Source organism: Crocodylus siamensis, chromosome 4, assembly GCF_052110815.1.
Source record: "Crocodylus siamensis isolate JL-2025a chromosome 4, ASM5211081v1, whole genome shotgun sequence".
In the NCBI taxonomy this organism is placed as follows: Eukaryota; Metazoa; Chordata; order Crocodylia; family Crocodylidae; genus Crocodylus; species Crocodylus siamensis.
In genome coordinates, this window is record NC_143398.1 from 141,116,965 (window position 1) to 141,137,027 (window position 20,063).

At 48.2% G+C, this 20,063-nt stretch overlaps 1 protein-coding gene across 1 annotated transcript; it reads right to left on the reverse strand.

The window, feature by feature from the left end:
* Positions 1–6,974: 6,974 nt before the first annotated feature.
* On the reverse strand, positions 6,975–16,247 carry LOC149866604 (CD209 antigen-like protein E). The gene is made up of 5 exons (XM_090041141.1): positions 16,178–16,247; positions 14,799–14,870; positions 10,574–10,663; positions 9,153–9,269; positions 6,975–7,475 (listed from the first exon to the last, which is right to left on the reverse strand). The coding sequence occupies exons 1-5, from the start codon at positions 16,245–16,247 to the stop codon at positions 7,246–7,248; spliced, it is 579 nt and encodes a 192-aa protein (XP_089897267.1). The 3' UTR covers positions 6,975–7,245.
* Between the last annotated feature and the right edge of the window lie 3,816 nt (positions 16,248–20,063).

A 20,063-nucleotide genomic window follows, 5' to 3' on the forward strand; every position in this document is an offset into this window, starting at 1 on the left:
CCTCACTGTTCCAGGGGCATCGCTGGGAGTCTCCACCTGCATCAGCACCAGGCCAGGCTGAGGCTGCTCTTATGCTTATCCTATTGCTCTGCAGAGCTCTATGGAAAAGCATACTACTTTGTGGTTTGTAGTATACATGAATGCCAGCAGAAGCAGATGGATAAGCCTGGTTTAGATTTTGTCACGGTGAGAGACCACAGGACTTTTAAAATACATAGTCTTCCTGTACAGGGACTTCTGTGCTTGCTCGTTGTTGCTTTAGTTTGGTTGCTAATACGTTTGTCCTGTTGGGGTAAACAATAAGGGATTAGCTAAAATAGGTTAAAGTTAGTTGGTCTTATAATAAAATGCTCACTCAGTTTGCATTATTTGTCTTTCTCCAGTTTATTTCAAAGCACATTCAAAAGTGGCACTAAAAAAATCATAGCAGTTGCAAAGTTAAGCGCAGCAGCTATGCATAGGTAAGAGGCAAGGCAGCCCATGTCACTTCTCTCAACCCTTATGGATATATGGTATGATATAGTCTTGCCCACCACCACTTAAGAGAGACTATGGAAGATTGAAAGAATTCAGCATTTCTCAATATTTGTCTAATGTAACCACTTGATCATTTTTTCACTTTGTACTTCCCTTGTCCACAGTGTCTATCCTGGGCACAGAATGAGGTGAGAGCCCTTTGTAGCCAGCACCCTGAAATCATGCAATTGAAACCCAAGCTCAGTCTGCATCTGCTTCTCCTTCAGACCTGAGGAAGCCTGAAAGCATGTTCAGTGGCTCTCCCTACTAGACAGTTAGTACAAGAAAAGAAATCACAAAAAAGACTTGCCTCTCAGACCTTTCCTAGACCCTCATCACTACAAGAACCCTCTATTAAAACCCAAATGAGTGAAGATGGTTAGTTTTTAGGAAATGAAAAACCGAGTGATATTGTGAAATGTATTATGCAAATTTTACCATAGATGTCTCTGCTTTTCACCCCAAAATGGCAATGACATGAGTTTTTGGAAGTTACAAATACACACACCTGCTAACAGACTCACTATATTGTTTAAATCTATTGCTTCTTCATTTTTAAGAGATGGCATACAGTTCATATCCTACAACACAGTTTCATTTTTGTTAAAATTATGTAGCATCTTTTCACCAATTTTCCTCCAAACTGCGCCATTGTATTTTAGGTGATATTGAATGGCTAAAGTATGTAATGTAGTGCAGTACTCTTTCCCCTCCCCTTTATTGCCATTGCTATATGTATAAAACTATTTTAATTGGCAATGGCAGGCTCACATTTCCAACCGGTTTGTGGTGGTGAACTTGGAAATGATGCCCTTGAGCAGTCTTGAATGAGACAGAGAAGTGTATTATTTGCACATAAGTTTAATTATATGATTACAGGGTTTTTATGTTGTTTAAAACCACAATACCAGGGAATCCATATATGCATACTCTTTCTGTAGCTGAAGATCTAGACTATTGTATGAAGTCACACACACACAGATTTCTAAGCTTGTGCTCTATTAAAAGAAACAATAGTTGTCAGCAGGTCTAGAATAACACCCTGTGCAACTGCAGGGTAAGACAATCTGTAGTCTGACTGTGAACAGGCTTCCTTCTCACTGTAACATGCATCAATAGCACTGCTAGTTGTGGTCTGTGTTCACTGGGCATTGCACATAGCACAGGAGCAGAAATGAACAGCTAATGTCACGGGCAGACCAGGCGGTATTCTTTTGCATTTCAGTCCTGGATTCTGAACCAGCCAGGCCTGCATCTTGCGGGTAGCAGGGATGCCAGGGGAACATCATTCCTGTGGTTGCTCAGAGATGGCTGGAAATTCACTAGCATTTTTCTCACAGATGCATTTGTTGAGGTTGTTGCACAACTCAGCCTGAAAGCCGTTTTCTGTTAGTACGACACAGCCAAGGGCGCTGCTTTTGCTCCCTTCAATATGATGCCTAAGGGAGGAAAGCACAGTACTGTAACACCAGGGCTGCAGTAGTCCCCTGCCTCAAAGAAGCACAAGTATTCCCTTCATTTGGGAAAAGCTCTTTCGGGATGGTTGTGTGACTGAGATATTTCTCAGGGGCATAGATTTACATAATGATAAAGAAGAAAGCTGGTGTCTTTCTGCAGATGAAAGTACACAAGGAAGAGATGGGGTCAGCGACATGTGGTCATCTCTGCCCTCCCAACTTGAAGGGCCAGGTGCTGTTCACAGGGGTTTTGATGGGGTGTGTTGATGGCCGGGTCAGGGGTGGGGAGGAGAGGCACTGAATCTCAAGCAAGGCTTGGACTCATTTCTGCAGCTGTAATAGGGTATCCCTTTTTGTCATTCCATTCTGCAGGTTAATGATAATGGCAATGACAGAGAATGATGATGACAGGTGAGTAATATGGTATTTCCATACTCATTAATACTGGGATTAATTCAGTATTGCCAAACGCAAGCATTCCAAAGTCACATGTCAAGGTCTGCATAATAGCAAGTGATTAAAAATAATAATTAAAAAAACCAACACATTTTCAAAAGTTTCATCTTCCTGATCTGGGGGGCTGTGAAGGACCCCAGGGCTGGCTGTGCAACCCCTGGTTATCACCCTACTCCTGTTACATCTTCCTTCCCTTAAGAACTCTTCCCTTTTCATCTGCCACACCTTGATGTAAATAAGTACTTAGAAAAGAGAGGCTGCCCTTGGGATCCCTGAATGAGATCTTTTCCACTCCTGAGATATGGTCTCATTACTCTGCATCTTAAGGGCTTAGTATATAGCTCCAACCATCCCTTTCACACCATGCCTATCCCTCGCATAGGTCACACATCTGGCAGGATACTTGACCCCAAAGCCACCAGGCCACTTCAGGGCTTTACTCACTTGTTGGGGCTTCAGTCTTCTCAGTTTCCACCCCTCTACTCTAGCCAGTCCCTTAGCCAATAATAAAAAGAAATCGTACTTCTCTGATGAGAACTCTTCACCAGTCACCCATAACCATCTGCCTTTCTCCTTAGAGAGTCCGATCCAGTGGTAGCTATCTTCTGGCTTCAGCTTCGTTATTGCAACATTCTGCAAAAGGGAGAACATGCAGCCTGTACACTTGGCATTTATGGCATTACACAAATATATAAACATGGCAACAGCATTAATAAAGAAAGACACCATCAGCACAATACGGGGATAAGAAGGAAGTGGCATAAGGGGACAACAGTTGGGTGTCTGTCCAGCTATGAAACTGAGATGCTTTTGTTTCCTGATTTCTGCTCCTTTACAGTACTAAAGATGTCTGTCAGTGTGCAGACATAGCTCCTATCTTGTTCTCAGAGTTTCTGCAGATATCAGAGAGAGGGAAACACATGGGACTCTTACTTTGGTTTAAATGTTCCACGAAGGTTTTTGCATCCTAATTAAATTACCATATTTACCCAAATACAAGATGACCCTGACTTTAGGACAACTCCCCCCAATAATGAGATTCTATGCATGGAAAAATTATACATTTATTATAATTTTCCATTTCTGGAATCTAATTATTGGAGGCTCATTTTAAATTCATCCTCCCACTACTGGAGGCAGCGGGGGGTGAGGTGATGAGGGGCAGGTGGTAGGGGGCAGTAGTGGGGAAGGTCGTGGGGGTGGTGGGGAACAGCCAGTAGGGGAGCACATGGTAGGGCAGGCGGAGGTGGGGGCTGTAAGGGGGCTTGTAGAGTGGTGCATCTTTCTTGTAGAAAACAGGACTTGGGTTGGTGAGTGGGGAAGGGAATAAACTGGAAGGGGAGATGAGGTACTTTTCTCAGTAATGTTAGATGGTTTCTGAGCTCTAGCCCTTGTTTTCATCTCACCACAAAAACAGGTTTCTACAAGTATGTCAGTAACAAGAGGAAGATAAGGGAAAGTGTGGGTCCCTTACTGAGTCGGGGAGGCAACCTAGTGACAGATGATGCCGAAATGGCTGAAGTACTCAATGCCTTTTTCACCTCAGTCTTCACAGGCCAGGTCAGCTCCCAGGCTGCTGCACTGGGCAGCACAGTTTGGGGAGGAGGGGAGCAGCCGACAGGGGTAAAAGAACAGGTTAGGGACTGTTTAGAAAAGCTGGATGTGTACAAGTGCATGGGGCTAGACATGACACACCTTCTTGCAAGCAAACTAAGAAAGTACAGATTGGATGAATGGACTGTAAGGTGGACAGAAAACTGGCTGGGTCATCAGGCTCCAAGGCTATTAATGGCTTGACATATAGGTTGTAGCTGGTCTCAAGTGGGGTGCCCCAGAGATTGGTCCTGGGGCCATTTTTGTTCAGTATCTTTATCAGCAATCTGGAAGATGGGATGGAGTGCACCCTCAGCAAGTCTGCAGATGACACAAGCTGTGGGGAGTAGTAGATATGCTAGAGGGTAGGGTTAGGAGTCACAGAGAAACCTAGGCACGTTGGAGAGTTGGACCAAAAGAAATCTCGAGATCCAACAAGGACAAGTGCAAAGTCCTGGACTTAGGCCAGAACAATCCCATGCACTGGTACAGCTCTGCAGAAAAGGACGTGGGGGTTACAGTGGCTAATAAACTGAATATGAGCCAACAGCCTGCCCTTGTTGCCAAGAAAGCTAATGGCATACTGGGCTGCATTAATAGAACCATTGCCAGCAGATCAAGGAAAGTGATTATTTTCCTCTATTTGGCACTGGTGAGGCCATATCTGTGTCTTTTGGGACCCCAGAAGGGATGTGGACAAATTGGAGTTTGGGGACTACAGAACGGATGTGGACAAATTGGAGAGAGTCCAGCAGAAAGTAATGAAAATAGAGAGCCCGGACACATGACTTATGGGGACAGGCTGAGGAAATTGGACTTATTCAGTCTTCAGGAGAGAAGACTGAGTGGGGATTTAGAAACAGCCTTCAAGTACCTGAAGGGGGGTTCCAGAGAGGATTGAGCTAGACTGTTTTCAGTGGTGGTCAAAAGTAGAACAAGGAGAAATGGTCTCAAATTCCAGCAAGGGAAGTTCAAGTTAGATACTAGAATAACTTTCTCAATAGAGGGCAGTAAAACACTGAAACAGGTTACCCAGACATGTTGTGGAAACTCCATCCTTGGAGGTTTTTAAGACATGGGTAGACAACGCTTTGGCTGGAATGATCTAGTTGGGGCTGGTCCTGCTTTGAGCAAGGGGCTGGACTAGATGACCTCCGGAGGTCCCTTCCGACTCTAATTTTCTATGAGTACGGGCAACTCCATCAGAAGTTCAACCTCTGCTGCATGCTGAGGCACTACTTCTGTTCTGACTTGCAAGGAGAAAGCAAAGGGCCAGATTCTACTTACTCTTCGCATGCCGGTTTTAACCAAGTCCCACAGCCGCTGGTTTTGGAATTGATACCTAGTCTGGGGTTCTGTTTCCTTCTGCAGTGAAACAGAGTCACCCTGTGCACATACCTGCTGGAAGCAAGTGGAATAGGGCCACCCCGCCTTTCAGGCCACAGGGCACTTGCTCAGATAATGAGAGGCCTGGCACGCAAGGCCATTTTGCTCAGCACACCGCTGCCAGCCCAGGCTCTAAGCAGCTGCTGCCAGCCACCGAGCCCAGGCTGCTCCCAGCAGGCGGCAGGGGGGCTGCAAGCCTTGCTGCAAGCAGACCGGGCTCCGGGGTCAGCTATAGCCAGGAGGCAGCAAACAGCTGCTTCAGGCTCTGGCGTGTCGGCACTCCGGCACCTTCCAAGTTAGACATTGTGGGTTTTTTGGTACTCTGGCCAAAAAACGTTGCCTACCCCTGCATTGACCAATATGCCATGGCCTGTGCCAGGTGTGGCCAACCTGCAGCACAAGTGGTATGTACAGCATGAGCTGCATCTGTGAGTGGTACATGACAGACTGGGGAAGGAGGAGGGACCGCTTGGGCAGAGAGCAGAAGGCAGGGCAGCAGATAAGACAGGGAGCACAGGGCTGGGAGCAGAAAGCAGAGTGGTAGATTGGGGAGAGGCAGGGGATCAGAGTAGCACTTGGGGACGGTGCAGGCCTACTTTGTGGTATGCCTACCAAAAAAGGTTGGCCCCCCTGGGCCCAGGTCACTCCCTAGCTCTCCTCTTGAACTTGATCCACTACATGTCACATTTAGTATTCACTGAATAAGCAGGAGCAGAATAGTTTCTGCCCTGTTAGAAACAAGGGCCCAGGCTAGAACAGAGGGCTCTCCCACCCAGGGCAGCATCCATCTCGCTGACCCATGCAGTCTCTGCCTTGCTCCCTTCCTCCAAACCGCACACATTTCCCCTCTTGGCTGCCCAGTGGGTCAGCGTCAGGAGGAAGGTTGGCAAGCATGCTCAGGAGGCTTATGCAGGTTTCACTGAAACCCAACTGTGTAAGTGCCAAAAACTGCTATTATGTTACATACAAGCCAGGTAGGCATGTGAAGGGCAAATAAGATCTGGGCCTTGGTGAACCACCAGATCATTGTGCACCCATATCTCATCTAGGAGTGGGCCTGGCTGAGCCTTCTTTAGCTAGTAAGAACTGCCACAAAGTGCGACATCTCTCCTTTTTTGGGTCACTCTTAGCATACTTGGACCCCTCCAGCAAACTCACAGCACATGAGGGTTCACCAGTCAGAGGCGACTGCCCATACAAAGAGCTGCACCAACAGCCAAAGCAGAGCAGGACTGGACAACTCCTTTCACCTCAACTTCACCCCACACCTGCCCCTTCTCCTGTCCCGGCCCCTTGGAACATGCGAACGTAAGAGCTGCCTTTTACTGGCTCAGACCATAGGTCCATCTTGCCCTGTCTTTGGCGTCGCACTGCGGCAGAGAGTGGATGTTGCAAGGGAGAATGAAGTGGGTATGAACAGGGTTTTTCCCACAGCTCCTCTCTCACTTGCAAACTCTACCATTTAAGGTCTGGAAAGCTTTTAATCCAGAGGCTGTCCCCCTTACTTCACTGCTCATGATCTTCCTTCCCTTTTCTTTCCAAATTGTGGCGCTAACATACCCCCTTCCCCCACGCCTTCTTCACGCTCCAGCTGGGCGCCGTGGCCCTCCCCAACCCAGTGTCTTTCTGTTTGTGTAGAGTCCCGGTTCCTTGGGGCATAGACCATGCACTTCTCCGTGTCTGGACACGGTTATTTCAATGAGGCTCTGTTGTTCCCTGTCCCTGAGGTACTACCAGAAGAAACAAAAGATCATTTAATAAAACATGTGTTTGGCTAATGCACCGTGGTTCTACAAGTAAAAAAAACCGAGGGACAATTAAGGGTCTCTCAGGGTCATCAAGGGAAACCTTTGCCTTGACAATTGCCCGCGTCTGATTTGATTGCACTGCAGGTACACCTCCAGCCTCCTCTCACCATCTCCTCGCTGCGGAGCACAGCCAGTCTGGCCGTCTGCAACTTGCAGTACTCTGCACCGTCATTCCAGCTCCGCTTCTCCTCAGAGAAGCGGTAGCATTTCCGCTGGTACAGCACCCAGTTGCGTGGGCAGTATTCACACTGGGTCTGTTCTACAGGGAGAAAACAGAGGCCTTTAACAACAGGGACACAGCATCTCCTAACCATGCCTCTCCCTCCTCCCAGGGAAGCGTTTCACAAAATGTTGATACCTGGGCACACTTTGTTCTGGATTTAAATTGACTCATACATCCAAGAAGAGGGTGTGCACCTGTGTGTGTGTGCATGTGGGTGTATTGCATATTGTTTCAAAACATATTCCAATCCCCTGCCAAAGGAAATCAGACCAGTACTGAGATATACTGTTAAAAATGACACCAAATACCTCTTTCTTCAAGCACAGGATTTGTCTCTATACTAGCAGTTCTCAACCTTTTCAGCCTCAAGGCCCCCTCTATAACTTGTCTGAATTTCACAGACCCTCCGCTGAAAATCACTGGGCTAGATCTAGAACTCCTGGTTCAGAGACAATGCCTGTTATTAGATCAGCTGAGAAATTACAACAACAAGAAATCTTTTTCTGTAAGCTTTCGAGCTCTCACACCCTTCATCAGACTCAGGGAAAGGTGGCAAGCAGGGAGGTACAGAAATTTTTCATGCTGTTTATCAATGAAGTTTATATTCCAAAATCAGCTAAAATTCGGCACCTTCCCAATGGTATCATGTTTGCCACCTGACACCAACAAGGCAGGAATCCTGCTTGATCTGCACAACAAAGAGCACCTCACAAAGACACTCTCATGGACCCGGCGGGGCAGCTTTCCAGCTTCTGCTTCCTCTGTGCAAAAATGAAGTTTATTTCTTACCTATGGGGACTTTTGACCATCTTTAACTTTCTCTGAGTGTGATGAAGGGCCTGCGAGCCCGAAAGCTTGCAGAAAAAGACCGTTTTTTTTCAATGTCACAGTTGGTCTAATACAAGGTATCATCTGTGAACCAAGAGTTCTAGATTTTTGCATTTCTCTTTGTTTCAGACCAAAACGGCTACCACATACACCACTGACCTACATGGAAATTCAGAAAAGATATGGGGCAGAGGGGGAAGAGGTGGAGGCTAAAAAAGTTGAAAACAACTTTTGTCACTGGTGCCACTTAAGGGTGGTGGAGACAGGACCTCATCCTACTCTGACCTGCTCTTTCCACTACCCTGGTCCGTACTTCAGGGGGCAGGAGCCTGTGGCTGATCCTACAGGGTCTCACACAATGGCAACCAGCCCTAGCATCCCTCCTGCTGGCCCTGGAAGTGGAGGGGACAAGCTGGGGTGCAAAGCACAGCTCCATCTGTGCATCTCTGCATTAGCTAGCAGCAGAGCGTGCTACTGGGAATATGGGGGTGGGGGAGCAGCACAGGTGCTACCTGGGGGCAGGGAAGGACGGGGGAAGGCAGCAGCAGTAGTGGCGCTTCTCAAAGAAGCAGCTGCAGGCGCCGCTGGAGTTGCTGGAGCAGGTGCTGGGTGCTGGATGGGGGAAGACAGCATTTACTTCCTCACACGGGGATCTCATGGCACACTTACATTGTTCTCACGACACACTAGTGTGCCCCAACACACCCCTTGGGAATCATTGTCCCACAGTGTACTTTGCTTGTCCTCCTGACTTCCCTACATGCTTTTGCCTCTCAGGCAGTAAGGGACAGAAACACAGTGAGGCCCACTGCCAGTTGGTCTTTCTGAAGGCTACTTTAATATAACAGCAATAGCAAAGGGGCGTGTGATGGACGAAGCTGTTACCTGTGTTATTGGCATTTGCTGGCCCGCAGAGGGTCTCTCCGAGTTTGGACAGGACCAATGAGATATTTCGATACATCTTATATGAATCTTGGTCATTGTCACAGCTGGACCTTATACCTTGGAAAAAATCAGTGGCAGAGGATCATAATTCATGTATTGCTTTTATATCATTCATATATTTATAGAATCAGTGTATGTCTCTTTGTATTTAAGATAAAAATAAATTATATTATTTGCAGATGTAAAAATAATTCTTATATCTTATCTCTCATTTCTCTTTTTATTTCTGAACATCCTGCTGGGTAGGGGAAAATCTGATTTCCAGTCCCTGAACCAAGGAAAGCTTATATATTATATCTATCTACTGGCCAATATAAAATACTGATGCTGTCCTTGGAGTAGGGGACAAGAACCCAGGTGAGGATCCTAACCGTTCAGGTACAGCATCATGTTCATTCTTCCTTTCTATCTGTGGCCAAAGGATTGGTTTATGTACAAATGTTGTGCCATTTTGGGGACCACTTCTCAGAGTTGAAGAGCTTATAAAAAGGCTGGGCAAAGCACTAGCAGGTACTTGTGCTGATAGCTTATTGAAAATGGTTACTAGGAATGTGATTAAAGAGACACTTTTGAAGCAAGGCTGAGGTTTGCCCAATTAAAAGCCATCTTCAGAAATTATCTTTCCATTTTACACCATGTAATAAGGAAGCATTGCTCTTGAGAACAAATTCTGGGAAAGCAGTAAGAACTTGAGAAAATGAATCCATATCCACTGAAGTTGACTGGTCACAGCGTAACTAAGGACCAACATTTCTTTGTCTATTAAGAACATGCTTGCACTTAGCACTCCATTGCATTCTTGGATTTTAGAGGCATCTCAAAGCAATCCAAAAACTTAATTAAAAAGCCAAATTACTGCCAGTAGCAACATTGGTGAGTTAAAATATTTTAAAGTACAACTAAAAGCAGTGTGTCTGATACAGCTGCTTACAGAAATGGATCCATTGCACTTGCAAGGAAGAAGATCCCCCAAGAATAAAAAGAACTTGACAGTACAGGCTTGATTCTCTGCAGTTCCAACAGAGGATAAAAGGTGATGAGCAGGGAGCACAGCTGCATGGCTGCACATCCTTTCTGCCTTGTAGCAGGAGCCTGAGAAGAGCACAGAGGTAGGTGCCCTTTGAGCAGGTTAAGGATTATGTTTAAGACCTCCTTTCCTCATATACAGCTGTTCTCCGGATGCTCTTCCTTTCTCTTCTTACCCTACTTTCCCTTGGAAGCACCTCCGCACACAGGGGCTAAGACAGCCTCATCAGTACAGAGGGGTATGCTCAGGGATCAACCTTAGGTCACTCATGTTGGCAGTCCAGAATCACAGCTTTGTGTTATGGGCCAGATGTAAATCACACAACAGTACTCACACAGAAGGTGTAAGATCAGTGCAGCAAACAGAATCAGTGTGATAACGCCCAGGAACAGAGCAATGTAGAACCAGGCTGTACGCCGAGAGCCTGCAATAGCAAAGGAAAGGTTGGTCTTTAATTGAAAGGAGCTGGTGCCCTATGCATCTAGGCAGTGGAGAACAGGAAAGCCCTTCACATGGACCCTGTGACATATGGGATGCAGACAGAAATTATGTTTGTTGTGCGATTGGCTCCCTGAAAGCGCTCTACAGCTGTGCTGACACATGTCCACAGCTGCAGAGTGCTTTTAAAGTGGCTAATTCTGTTGCAAATTAACCCTCATCAAATGAGGGATCAGATGAAGGTGCTCCACTTGGAGTGCCTTAGGGAACTTGTGTTCCCTAGGATTAATTTGTGATTTGATTGGGGCTTAGCTGTTGCAGCCCAGCCCCATCCCTGGGGCTGTCTGCCAGAAGGGAGCAAGGAGAGGGTAGAGGGAGTATGCTGGCAGCTGGGGTTTGCCTGGCTTGATCTGGGGGTTGGGGGGGCAGGCAGATTGGAACCACCTCACCTCGTGGCGCCCTTCCCACCTCCAGCTCAGGTTGGGCTGGCAGCTCACCGCCTCCCCTCCCCAATTCTTCCCCCTCCTCCTGCAGACAGCCATGGAGCTGGGCGGGGAGGTGGGCGGAGCTTGGGGATAGGGGCAGCTCCTCAGATACAGGCAGGTTCCTCAGGCTTCTGGAAGCAGATTTGATTCCCTCTTGCCTGCCCCCCCACTCCCCCGCCCCCCCACCCAACAGGCAAACATCTGTTGAGTGGGGAGGGGGAGGTGCTCTACCTGATGGCGCTTTACATAAAGTGCCATGAGTTAGAACGAGGGCCTGACCATCTGTCAGCACCCGTGGTGCAAGCCTTGGGATTGTTTGCTTCCCAGGGATTTACAAGCTGTTCCCAAATGGTCACAGGTGCTCAGAAGGGAGACATGAGAATTTCTCCCAGCCAAATTCTACGCCTGAGACTTGTTGAAGTGATGGAGGACTTAGCCACCCAACGTCTTTGTGTTTCAGGGAGTTGCAAGGCTAAACATACCAGCTGGCTTTCAACATCTCTACCTATGAGCCCAGCCACACCACTCACTTTCTGTGGACATGCTCCCATTTCTCAGGGTTTTTTATTGGGAAATGTGTGCTACATCTCAGGATCCTCAGGATCATAGTACACCTTCAAGGTGACCCAGAGAATTCCTTCTGCATTAATACTGGGTAAAAATTTGTGGGGAATTCGGCACAGGGGACACAACGGTGGGAGTCTACTACAGACCTCCCACCCAAAGTCCTGAGCTTGACCAGGAGTTCACCCGGGAACTGACTGAGGCCGCTTGCTCCAGGACCTTGGTTGTCATGGGTGACTTCAATTACCCGGACATCTCCTGGGAAGATCACTCAGCAAAATCCGAGCGGTCGCAAAGCTTTCTCTCATGCGTGGATGTCCTCTACCTGACTCAAGAAGTCTATGGGCCAACGAGAGGCAAAGCGCTGCTTGACCTGGTACTGGCTATGGGGGACAACCTAATCGGCGACCTAGTGATTGATGGGAAGTTGGGTGACAGCGACCACGAGCTGATCACCTTCACCATCCGCTGTAAAGCTGGCAAGTCAGTCAGCAACACAGAAGTCCTTGACTTCAGAAAAGCTGACTTTGACAAGCTGAAGAGGCTAGTTGGTCAGGCCCTCAGGGACCATGACCCCAGGGAGATGGGAGTTCAAGAAGAGTGGTTGCTTCTCAAGGAAGCGATCATCAGTGCACAAGCTAAATCTATTCCAACACGGAGGAAAGGCAGCAAGAAGGCACAGCAGCCCCCCTGGCTCTCCAGAGACCTAGCGGACCTACTGTGGCTAAAAAGGAAAGCCTACAAAGGATGGAGGATGGGATTCACCTCCAAGGAGGATTACTCCACGCTGGTCCGGTCCTGCAGGGACCGAACCAGGAAAGCCAAGGCTGCAACTGAACTCCAAATAGCTTCAGGCATCAAGGACAACAAAAAGTCCTTTTTCAGATATGTGGGGAGCCAGAGGAAAAGCAAGGGCAATGTTGGACCCCTGCAACACCAGATGGGGCAACTGACAACTGACGCCCAGGAAAAAGCCAACCTATGAAATAGGTACTTTGCGTCAGTCTTTCATCAGTCACACGGGATGCCCATGCCTGCTATGGGACAGGGAAATCTGGGTGAGGGGGATCCCCTACCCTCCATCAATGCTGACCTCGTGAAGGAACACCTTGAGAAGCTGGATACCTTCAAGTCAGCCAGCCCTGACAACCTGCACCCCAGGGTACTCAAGGAGCTGGCGAGCGTCATTGAAAACGGATCTTTGAAAACTCCTGGCGCTCTGGTGTAGTGCCCGAAGACTGGAAGAAGGCCAATGTGGTGCCGATCTTCAAGAAAGGGAGGAGAGTGGATCCGGCTAATTACAGGCCCATTAGCCTGACTTCTATTCTGGGAAGATCTTAGAAAAGTTTATTAAGGAGGCCATCCTTGAGGGACTGGCCCAGGCTAACATTCTAAGGGACAGCCAGCACGGGTTTGTTGCGGGTAGGTCTTGTTTGACCAATCTCATTTCCTTCTATGACCAGGTGACCTATCACGTGGACAAGGGAGAAGAGACTGATGTCATATATCTTGACTTGAAAAAAGGTTTTGATCTGGTATCCCATGATCACCTCTTGGCCAAACTGCCCAGTTGTGGCCTTGGCTCCACCACGATCTGCTGGCTGGGAAATTGGCTTCGTGGTTGGACCCAGAGGGTTGTGATTGATGGCAGTCACTCATCATGGTGCCCTGTGACCAGTGGGGTCCCTCAAGGCTCTGTCCTGGGACCCTTACTGTTCAACATCTTCATTAACGATATGGACATTGGAGTCAGGAGTGGACTGGCCAAGTTCGCCGATGACACCAAACTTTGGGGCAAAGCATCCACGCCAGAAGATAGGCGGGTGATCCAGGCTGACCTGGACAAGCTCAGCAAATGGGCAGACGAGAACCTCATGGTGTTTAACACCGAAAAATGCAAGGTTTTCCACCTTGGGAGGAAAAACCTGCAGCACCCTTATAGGCTCGGCAATGCTACGTTGGCTAGCACTACAGAAGAAAAAGACTTGGGGGTCATCATTGACCACAAGATGAACATGAGCCTCCAATGCGATGCTACGGCTAGTAAAGCGACCAAAATGCTGGCGTGCATCCATAGATGCTTCTCGGGAAATGGTACAGGACTCCTGGGACCCTGTGGGTCCTGACTCTCTGATGTCAGTCGTGCTGCACTAGAAAGAGCAGGGCTGTTAAAGAGATGCTAGGGAGAAGCTGCTGGATACTGTCCACATTTCCCTCAGAAAGCTGTGGGTCCTTCTAGGAGGGTCTGGGAATTGTACTGTAGCTGGAACCTGTGGCAACTTGAAGGGAAGGGGGTGGGAACTGGAGTCAGGACCTGTCCCCATAGGGACGCTGAAAGAGAAAATAACATTTGAGTGGATATTGTTCATTTGCCACCATTACTTTTCATTAGGTCTCACTTGCTTTTCACCGGGACTGACACATTTCATTCCAAACCTCCTTCACACTTCTCAAACACTCATCAGTGCCACGTGTTTCTTCAAGCAAAAACCTCGTCTGAAATGTGACCCCCATTTGCTGAGAAAATTGCTTGTACAGTTAAACTTGTACTTGTAATTACAAACCACAGCAAGCTCCTCCCTCAGGGAAAACTCTCTTTGAAAGGTCACTAACAATTCGCTGTCCATAAGTAGAGGCCCAAATGAAATTTTCATGAGAACTTGTGCTGTGCAATAGAGACAGATAAAAATCTACCCCGTTTGTTCTGCAGCAGCTGCAGTCACATCAATGCTACTGTGTGGTTTCTGCTGCAGCCTCAGGTCTGCAAGAGTTCCCACAGTCTGTGGGTACATACACACACACACATACATTACGCCATGGGGAAGGTTAGCTGATAGGCTCAGCGCTAAGTGACTCCAATGGCCCTGTCCCTCCATCCCTCTGATACCTCATTCCAGCCCCTGCCCAACCACTCCAGACATTTTGCACACCCTCTCTGAGCACTACCCCTTCACTGCCCAAGGGGCCAGAGCTAAACGTGAAGAAATGGCAGAAGTAGCTTGTGAGCAATAACTTAAAGATTTGCCCCCAGAAAAATGAAGTTGAACAAAATCTGAAATTCTACAGTGTTACCAGCGGGGGAAGGCTGCACTGTGCTGTCCAAATCCCGAGGCATTTGCAGTTCTGCGTACGTGCTCATTAATCCTGAAATGCAAAATAACATTGGTAACTGCAGGAATTTGAAAGATTAAAAGGAGAGGGGCCACTTCACAAAGCCTAAAGGTGATCTGTTGTCCTCATCACAAAGGAGCTGGGTGGTGCTTTTTTAGGAAACAGTCCTGATACCCTGAAATGATTAGTTAATGGATCTGACACATTTTATTCTCAATGTCATTTTCAGAAACATTAATGATGCTTTCGGCAGTATTCATTTTATCTTCCAGTCAGCCACTACAGGGCAAGAAAAGGTGTCTTTCCTTGTAGCATTTGAATGTATTCTGTCCCGTTCCAAACAAAAATGAAAAACAATATGAATGAGATCTTCATAAGTAGAAGCATAAAGTTAAATGTCTAACTTCATATTTAAGCATCTCTACAGCTGCCCTGATGTTCAAAAATGCTTTTTGCTCAGAAGCTATTGCTTCAGTAAACTAGTAGCAGCTGCATGGGTCTGAGGTTTTTGGAACACCTGCCCACATGTTTAGGTGCCAGAATATGGAATTAGGGCTGGAAACTTTGGGACATGAGGCACACTTCTCCCACGGACATGCCAGCACCAAAATCGTACCAGCCCCTTTAACGACCTAAGCCTAGCAGCTGAATTTTAGACTCCTATTTTTGAAGATGTCAGCTCACGTACACAGTGAGTTTCACTTACAAAAATACATTAAAACCACAGAAATGGTATGATCTTTTAAAATCCTGGATAAATGTTCACAGCAAAACAATGCCAGTGCTGGATTTTTAAAGATACGCAGTTAGTATTTTGTTGCGAAGGAAGTTCATAGCTCTATGAACTTGTGGTACCATTAAGAACCCCTCATAAAAACCAAGATTAAAAATAGAAATAAATTATATGCAAATAATGCTATCTTTTCAGTGACAATGTGCACACCTTTCCTTACCACTAAGGACTTTCTGGCACCTTGTAGCAGTTTGCTAAAAAACTTTAGGCACAAACGTTGTATGCAACATTAGAATTTGAAAGACAAATTCAAAATATACGAGGACACTCAGAAGTTTAACTGCGACCTCACATCAGAATAATCATTGCAGCCAGAAAACTTGATTGTGTTTGAAAACTGCAGGTTAAAAGTCAGTTTCATTCTATTATTAGACATACTTTCTTTCCTGTATAGTTTGGGTTTCAAATGTGATGCTGCCACATTAGCAGCCATCATTATTTAACTACTTAATGTTTCTAGAAACATAATGAAACAACCTCTTTTAACAGATCAGGAAAGCTTTTTAATTTTTATCTTCCTCAAATGTACTATTAAGATGTTTCTTACCTGCATCTAAAGTTGGAGTCTTCTTTTCCTTTGCCAACTGTAAGTCTATATGCGTGGTCCTGTTCGCCATTTTTCATCAGTCTCTTCAGAGTGTATGAGGTTGAGTGAGGTATGTACTTTACACTACACCCACCTACCTTCCTTCCTTTCACATCTCTTGCTGCTGTTGCTCAAAGGAAGGGTCAGTCGTTTAAAAGGACAACATTACTACACATAATTCAAATACTTTACATCATGGAGTCCAGACAGCCTATATTTAATTTTTAACTTCTTGCAAGAGCATGTTGTTATTAAAAAAGCACACAATCTCTACATTAAACAAGCCAAAGCGTAAGGCTGCCAGTGTGTCCCTTCCCTGTTATAAAAAAAGATCAACTGTGTACTAGCTTTCCAATGTATTCAAGATGAGGATGCCCTGCCCAATTCCACAAAGGAAAGTCAGTTTTCATAATGTATCTTACTCCTGGTCTCTGGCCAGAAGGAGCTATTTTTTGTGGGGGTTGCATGCAGAACATCACAGGAATCGCACAGAATGTTTTAGAAATGTGGGGTGAAATTTAGAAATACCCTGACATCCCACTCCTGGAGTGAGGAGGAGTTTTGTGTTGACTTCAGTGAGGCCAGGGGTTTTGTGAATGTGCAACACTCAAGTTTCTCACATTTTATATATACAAATCAAACGGCTTGTTCTCTAACTTCTAGAATTGTTCATGTAATTGTCCCCTGCAAGACCTATGGCTTTGGAGCATTTGAGGGAAAGTGTGGTTGAATTTGGGAAGTCGCATCTTATTATCTTCAAGTCTTTTGCAGAATTTCCAAGATCTGACCATTTTAACCATCTCACTTTGGTTGTTCCAGCTGAGGCCTGGGTAGTGAAAAGAAAAGGAAGAGAGGGACAGAATGCTCCACTGGGTTGAACTGAGGACCAGAAATTTACAACCTCTATTAGAGCCTCATTTAGATTTCTCATTGCTTTTCTAGGTCTTTTCTGGGTTCATTGTCACCCCTTTCAGAAGACAATGTCTTAATTCTAGTTCAACAAAACCCATAAGTGCATCGCTGTACAGCTGGGCCCTGATCCAAAGTACACTGACATCAAAGGGAGCCTTTCCCTTGGCTTCAGTGGAATCTGAGATTGTGTTTAAAGTTGCGACAAAAAGTTTGGCCGACATGGAGCCAAATTACCAAGTTCCTTTGGATGGCTGCTGCAGGATTTAAATTTCAATGAGAGTTAGGCATTTAACCTTCTTGGGTGCTGCTGTAAATCCCACCTGGTACCTATGTGCATAGTTAGCTTACTTGAAAATCCAGCTTTTTATTTTGCTCTTTCCTCTCCCAGGGACTGATCTAGATCCCACTAGGTGTGTCTACGCATGCATTTACTGTGACACCAGTTTACTCACAAGTAAATAGCTTGTGAGTAAATGGTGCTTGGCAGGTATCTACACATGCAGTGAAGAAGACACATATTTGCTGCCAGTCTTCTCCCACTTCCCGGGGTGTTGCAGTGGGCCCCTGCTGCCACCAAGGAGAGAGCTCCAGCTGTAGCTGGCAGCCCTCTACAAAGGGCAGCTGCATTCACTGCTTTCTGGCTAGCCACTTCCCTGGCCTTGAGCAGCATGCGTAATACAAGGGCAGCATGCGGCAACGCTCTCCTCACCACCTGTGCCTCCCCACGCTGTGGCTGCTCCAGACCCTGCCCCTGGCAGCAACGACCAGCGCCCACACTCCTGATGGCTGCCACGCTGGCCCTGCAGCCCTGCTGCACCAACCGCCGTCTAGCCTACAGCCATCTCACCCCTCTCAGTTCCCCAAAGTGCAGTGATAGCTTGCCAGGCTACCTCAGGCCATCCCAGGGACACCACTGTGCACCTGCCACCTCCACCCCATCTGCCTGGCTGGACCCTGGCAGGAATGGTGCCAATGGGCTCCAAGATGCCACCACCGGGGCCACCACTGCTCCCCTGGGCCTCCAGCTCCAAGACCTCTGGACCTGCTGAGCCAGCCAGGACTGGTGGCATGTCATTCCACAGACCTGGGATGATAAGCAGTGACTGGAGGCCTTCCCCATGACTTCGGTCACCTTTCGGGACCTCCTGGAGCAGCTCCAGCCACACTTGGAGTGGCAGGACGCTGATGCGCAGCCGCCTCTCCCCATGGACATCTGCCTAGCCCTTGCCCTGCTCAAGCTGGCCATGCCCACTAGCCTGAAGTGCGTCAGCCACCTGTTTGGCATGGGCAAGGCTACCGCTGGGGGGCCATTGTGGAGGTGTGTGGCACCCTGCAGGACATGCTGGGGCACACTGCGCTCCACGTGCACGATCCCCCAGCAGTGGTGGTAGAGTGCCATGCCCTGGGTTCCCTCAGTACGTTGGGCCTTCGATGGGACCCACATCTCTGTCACCTGCCTGCCCAAGGGGACTGCTTATACTACAGCTGGAGGGGCTTTCACTCGGGTCATTTTAGCCCAGTTTTCCCTCTTGCCCAGGGCAGGGGGTTGGACTAGATCTACAAGGTCCCTTCTGACCCTACATCTATGAATCTATGGACCACTGAGGTGCCTTCATGCTCATGAGCACAGGCTGGGTAAGCAGCACCCATGACACCTGCATCTTCTAGAGCTCTGGTCTGCCAGGCCTAGTAGAGAGAGGGCACTTTGTGCCGGGGGTGCCGGACCTGCAGCTGGGTGCTGTGGTGGTCCTGCCCCTGGCTCATCGGGGACCCTGTCTACCCGCTTCTGCCCTGGCTCATGTGGCACTACAGTGGCCACCTAGATCCTGTTCCAGGTCCACTTCAACCACTGCCAGGGCCACAGCTGCACCCTGGTGGAGTGCACCTTTGGCCACTGCAAGGGATACTGGCGCACCCTCACTACCTGCCTTGAGTTCACAGGGGACAATCTCCCCAGGGTCATCATCACAGCCTGCAAGCATAACATCTGCAAGGCCTGGGAAGAGCTCTTCTGCAAGACATGGGTGGAGGAAGCATGGTGCACATAGAGGACACCTGGCAGCAGGAACACCACCTGAATCAGCAGCAGTAGCCCTAGCCCCCACTACTACTGAGGCCCCAGGAGAGCCATGCAGCTTCCAGTGGCAGCCAGGAGGTGGTGCAGGAGTTTCTCCTAGGCCCAGTGGGCAAGGGAGGTGGGCTGCTGCTGGGACGGCAGGTAGCTGCCAGGAGTAGGCAGAGCTAGAGCCAGGGCCTGGGCAGCAGGTGGCACGAAGGTGACTGCCAGAGCCAGAACAGTATCCAGTACCCTGCGGTCATCATCTGTGCCCTGCACTGCCGGGGCCAGGGTGGCGTTCTGCTCCCACAGGTCCTCCACGCACTTGTGCTCCAGGGCCAGGAGCTGCTCCCAGAACTCCTGGTCCACCTGGTCCCACACCTCCTCCTGGGTGACGTCCGCTGGCCACCACCTGTCCTGGTTGACCACATCCTCCTCCCACCACCTGTCCTGTCCAGCGTCCCCCAGCTGGTCCTCCAACACCATGACCAGGCAGTTCAGCAGGAGGGTTCTGTCTAGCGTCGTCTTCTGGCAGAGCTGGTGCATCCACAGGGCCCCAGCTGTGGGCAGTGGCGACCCTGAGGCTGAATCCTGGCTACCAATGGGGGGCCTCTCCCACACATGCAGCTGCAGGCCCTGTAGATCCATGAGGAAGAAGTTGTTTGTGAGAGTTTACAATGTTTTGGAGATAAGATGCTCTGTACCAGGGACTGTGCACTGCCTGGCCTCAGGTCGGGGGTTGGGCATTCACAGGTGGTCGGGAACCATGGTAAGTTGGCTAGGCAAACTCTAGCCCATGTGACCACCAGCCAAGCCCTTGTCCCTGCTTGTTCCCCTGTGGCCAGCAGGTTGTTGGCAGCGTGCCTCCCCCATCCTTTT

Coding starts and splice junctions, on each gene's coding strand:
- LOC149866604 (XM_090041141.1), bottom strand. CDS start 16,247: ATGGCGAACAGGACCACGCATATAGACTTACAGTTGGCAAAGGAAAAG. Junction 14,871..16,177: donor GACTCCAACTTTAGATGCAG/GTAAGAAACATC, acceptor TTTGCATTTCAG/GATTAATGAGCACGTACGCA. Junction 7,476..9,152: donor AGCAAATGCCAATAACACAG/GTAACAGCTTCG, acceptor TTCTCCCTGTAG/AACAGACCCAGTGTGAATAC.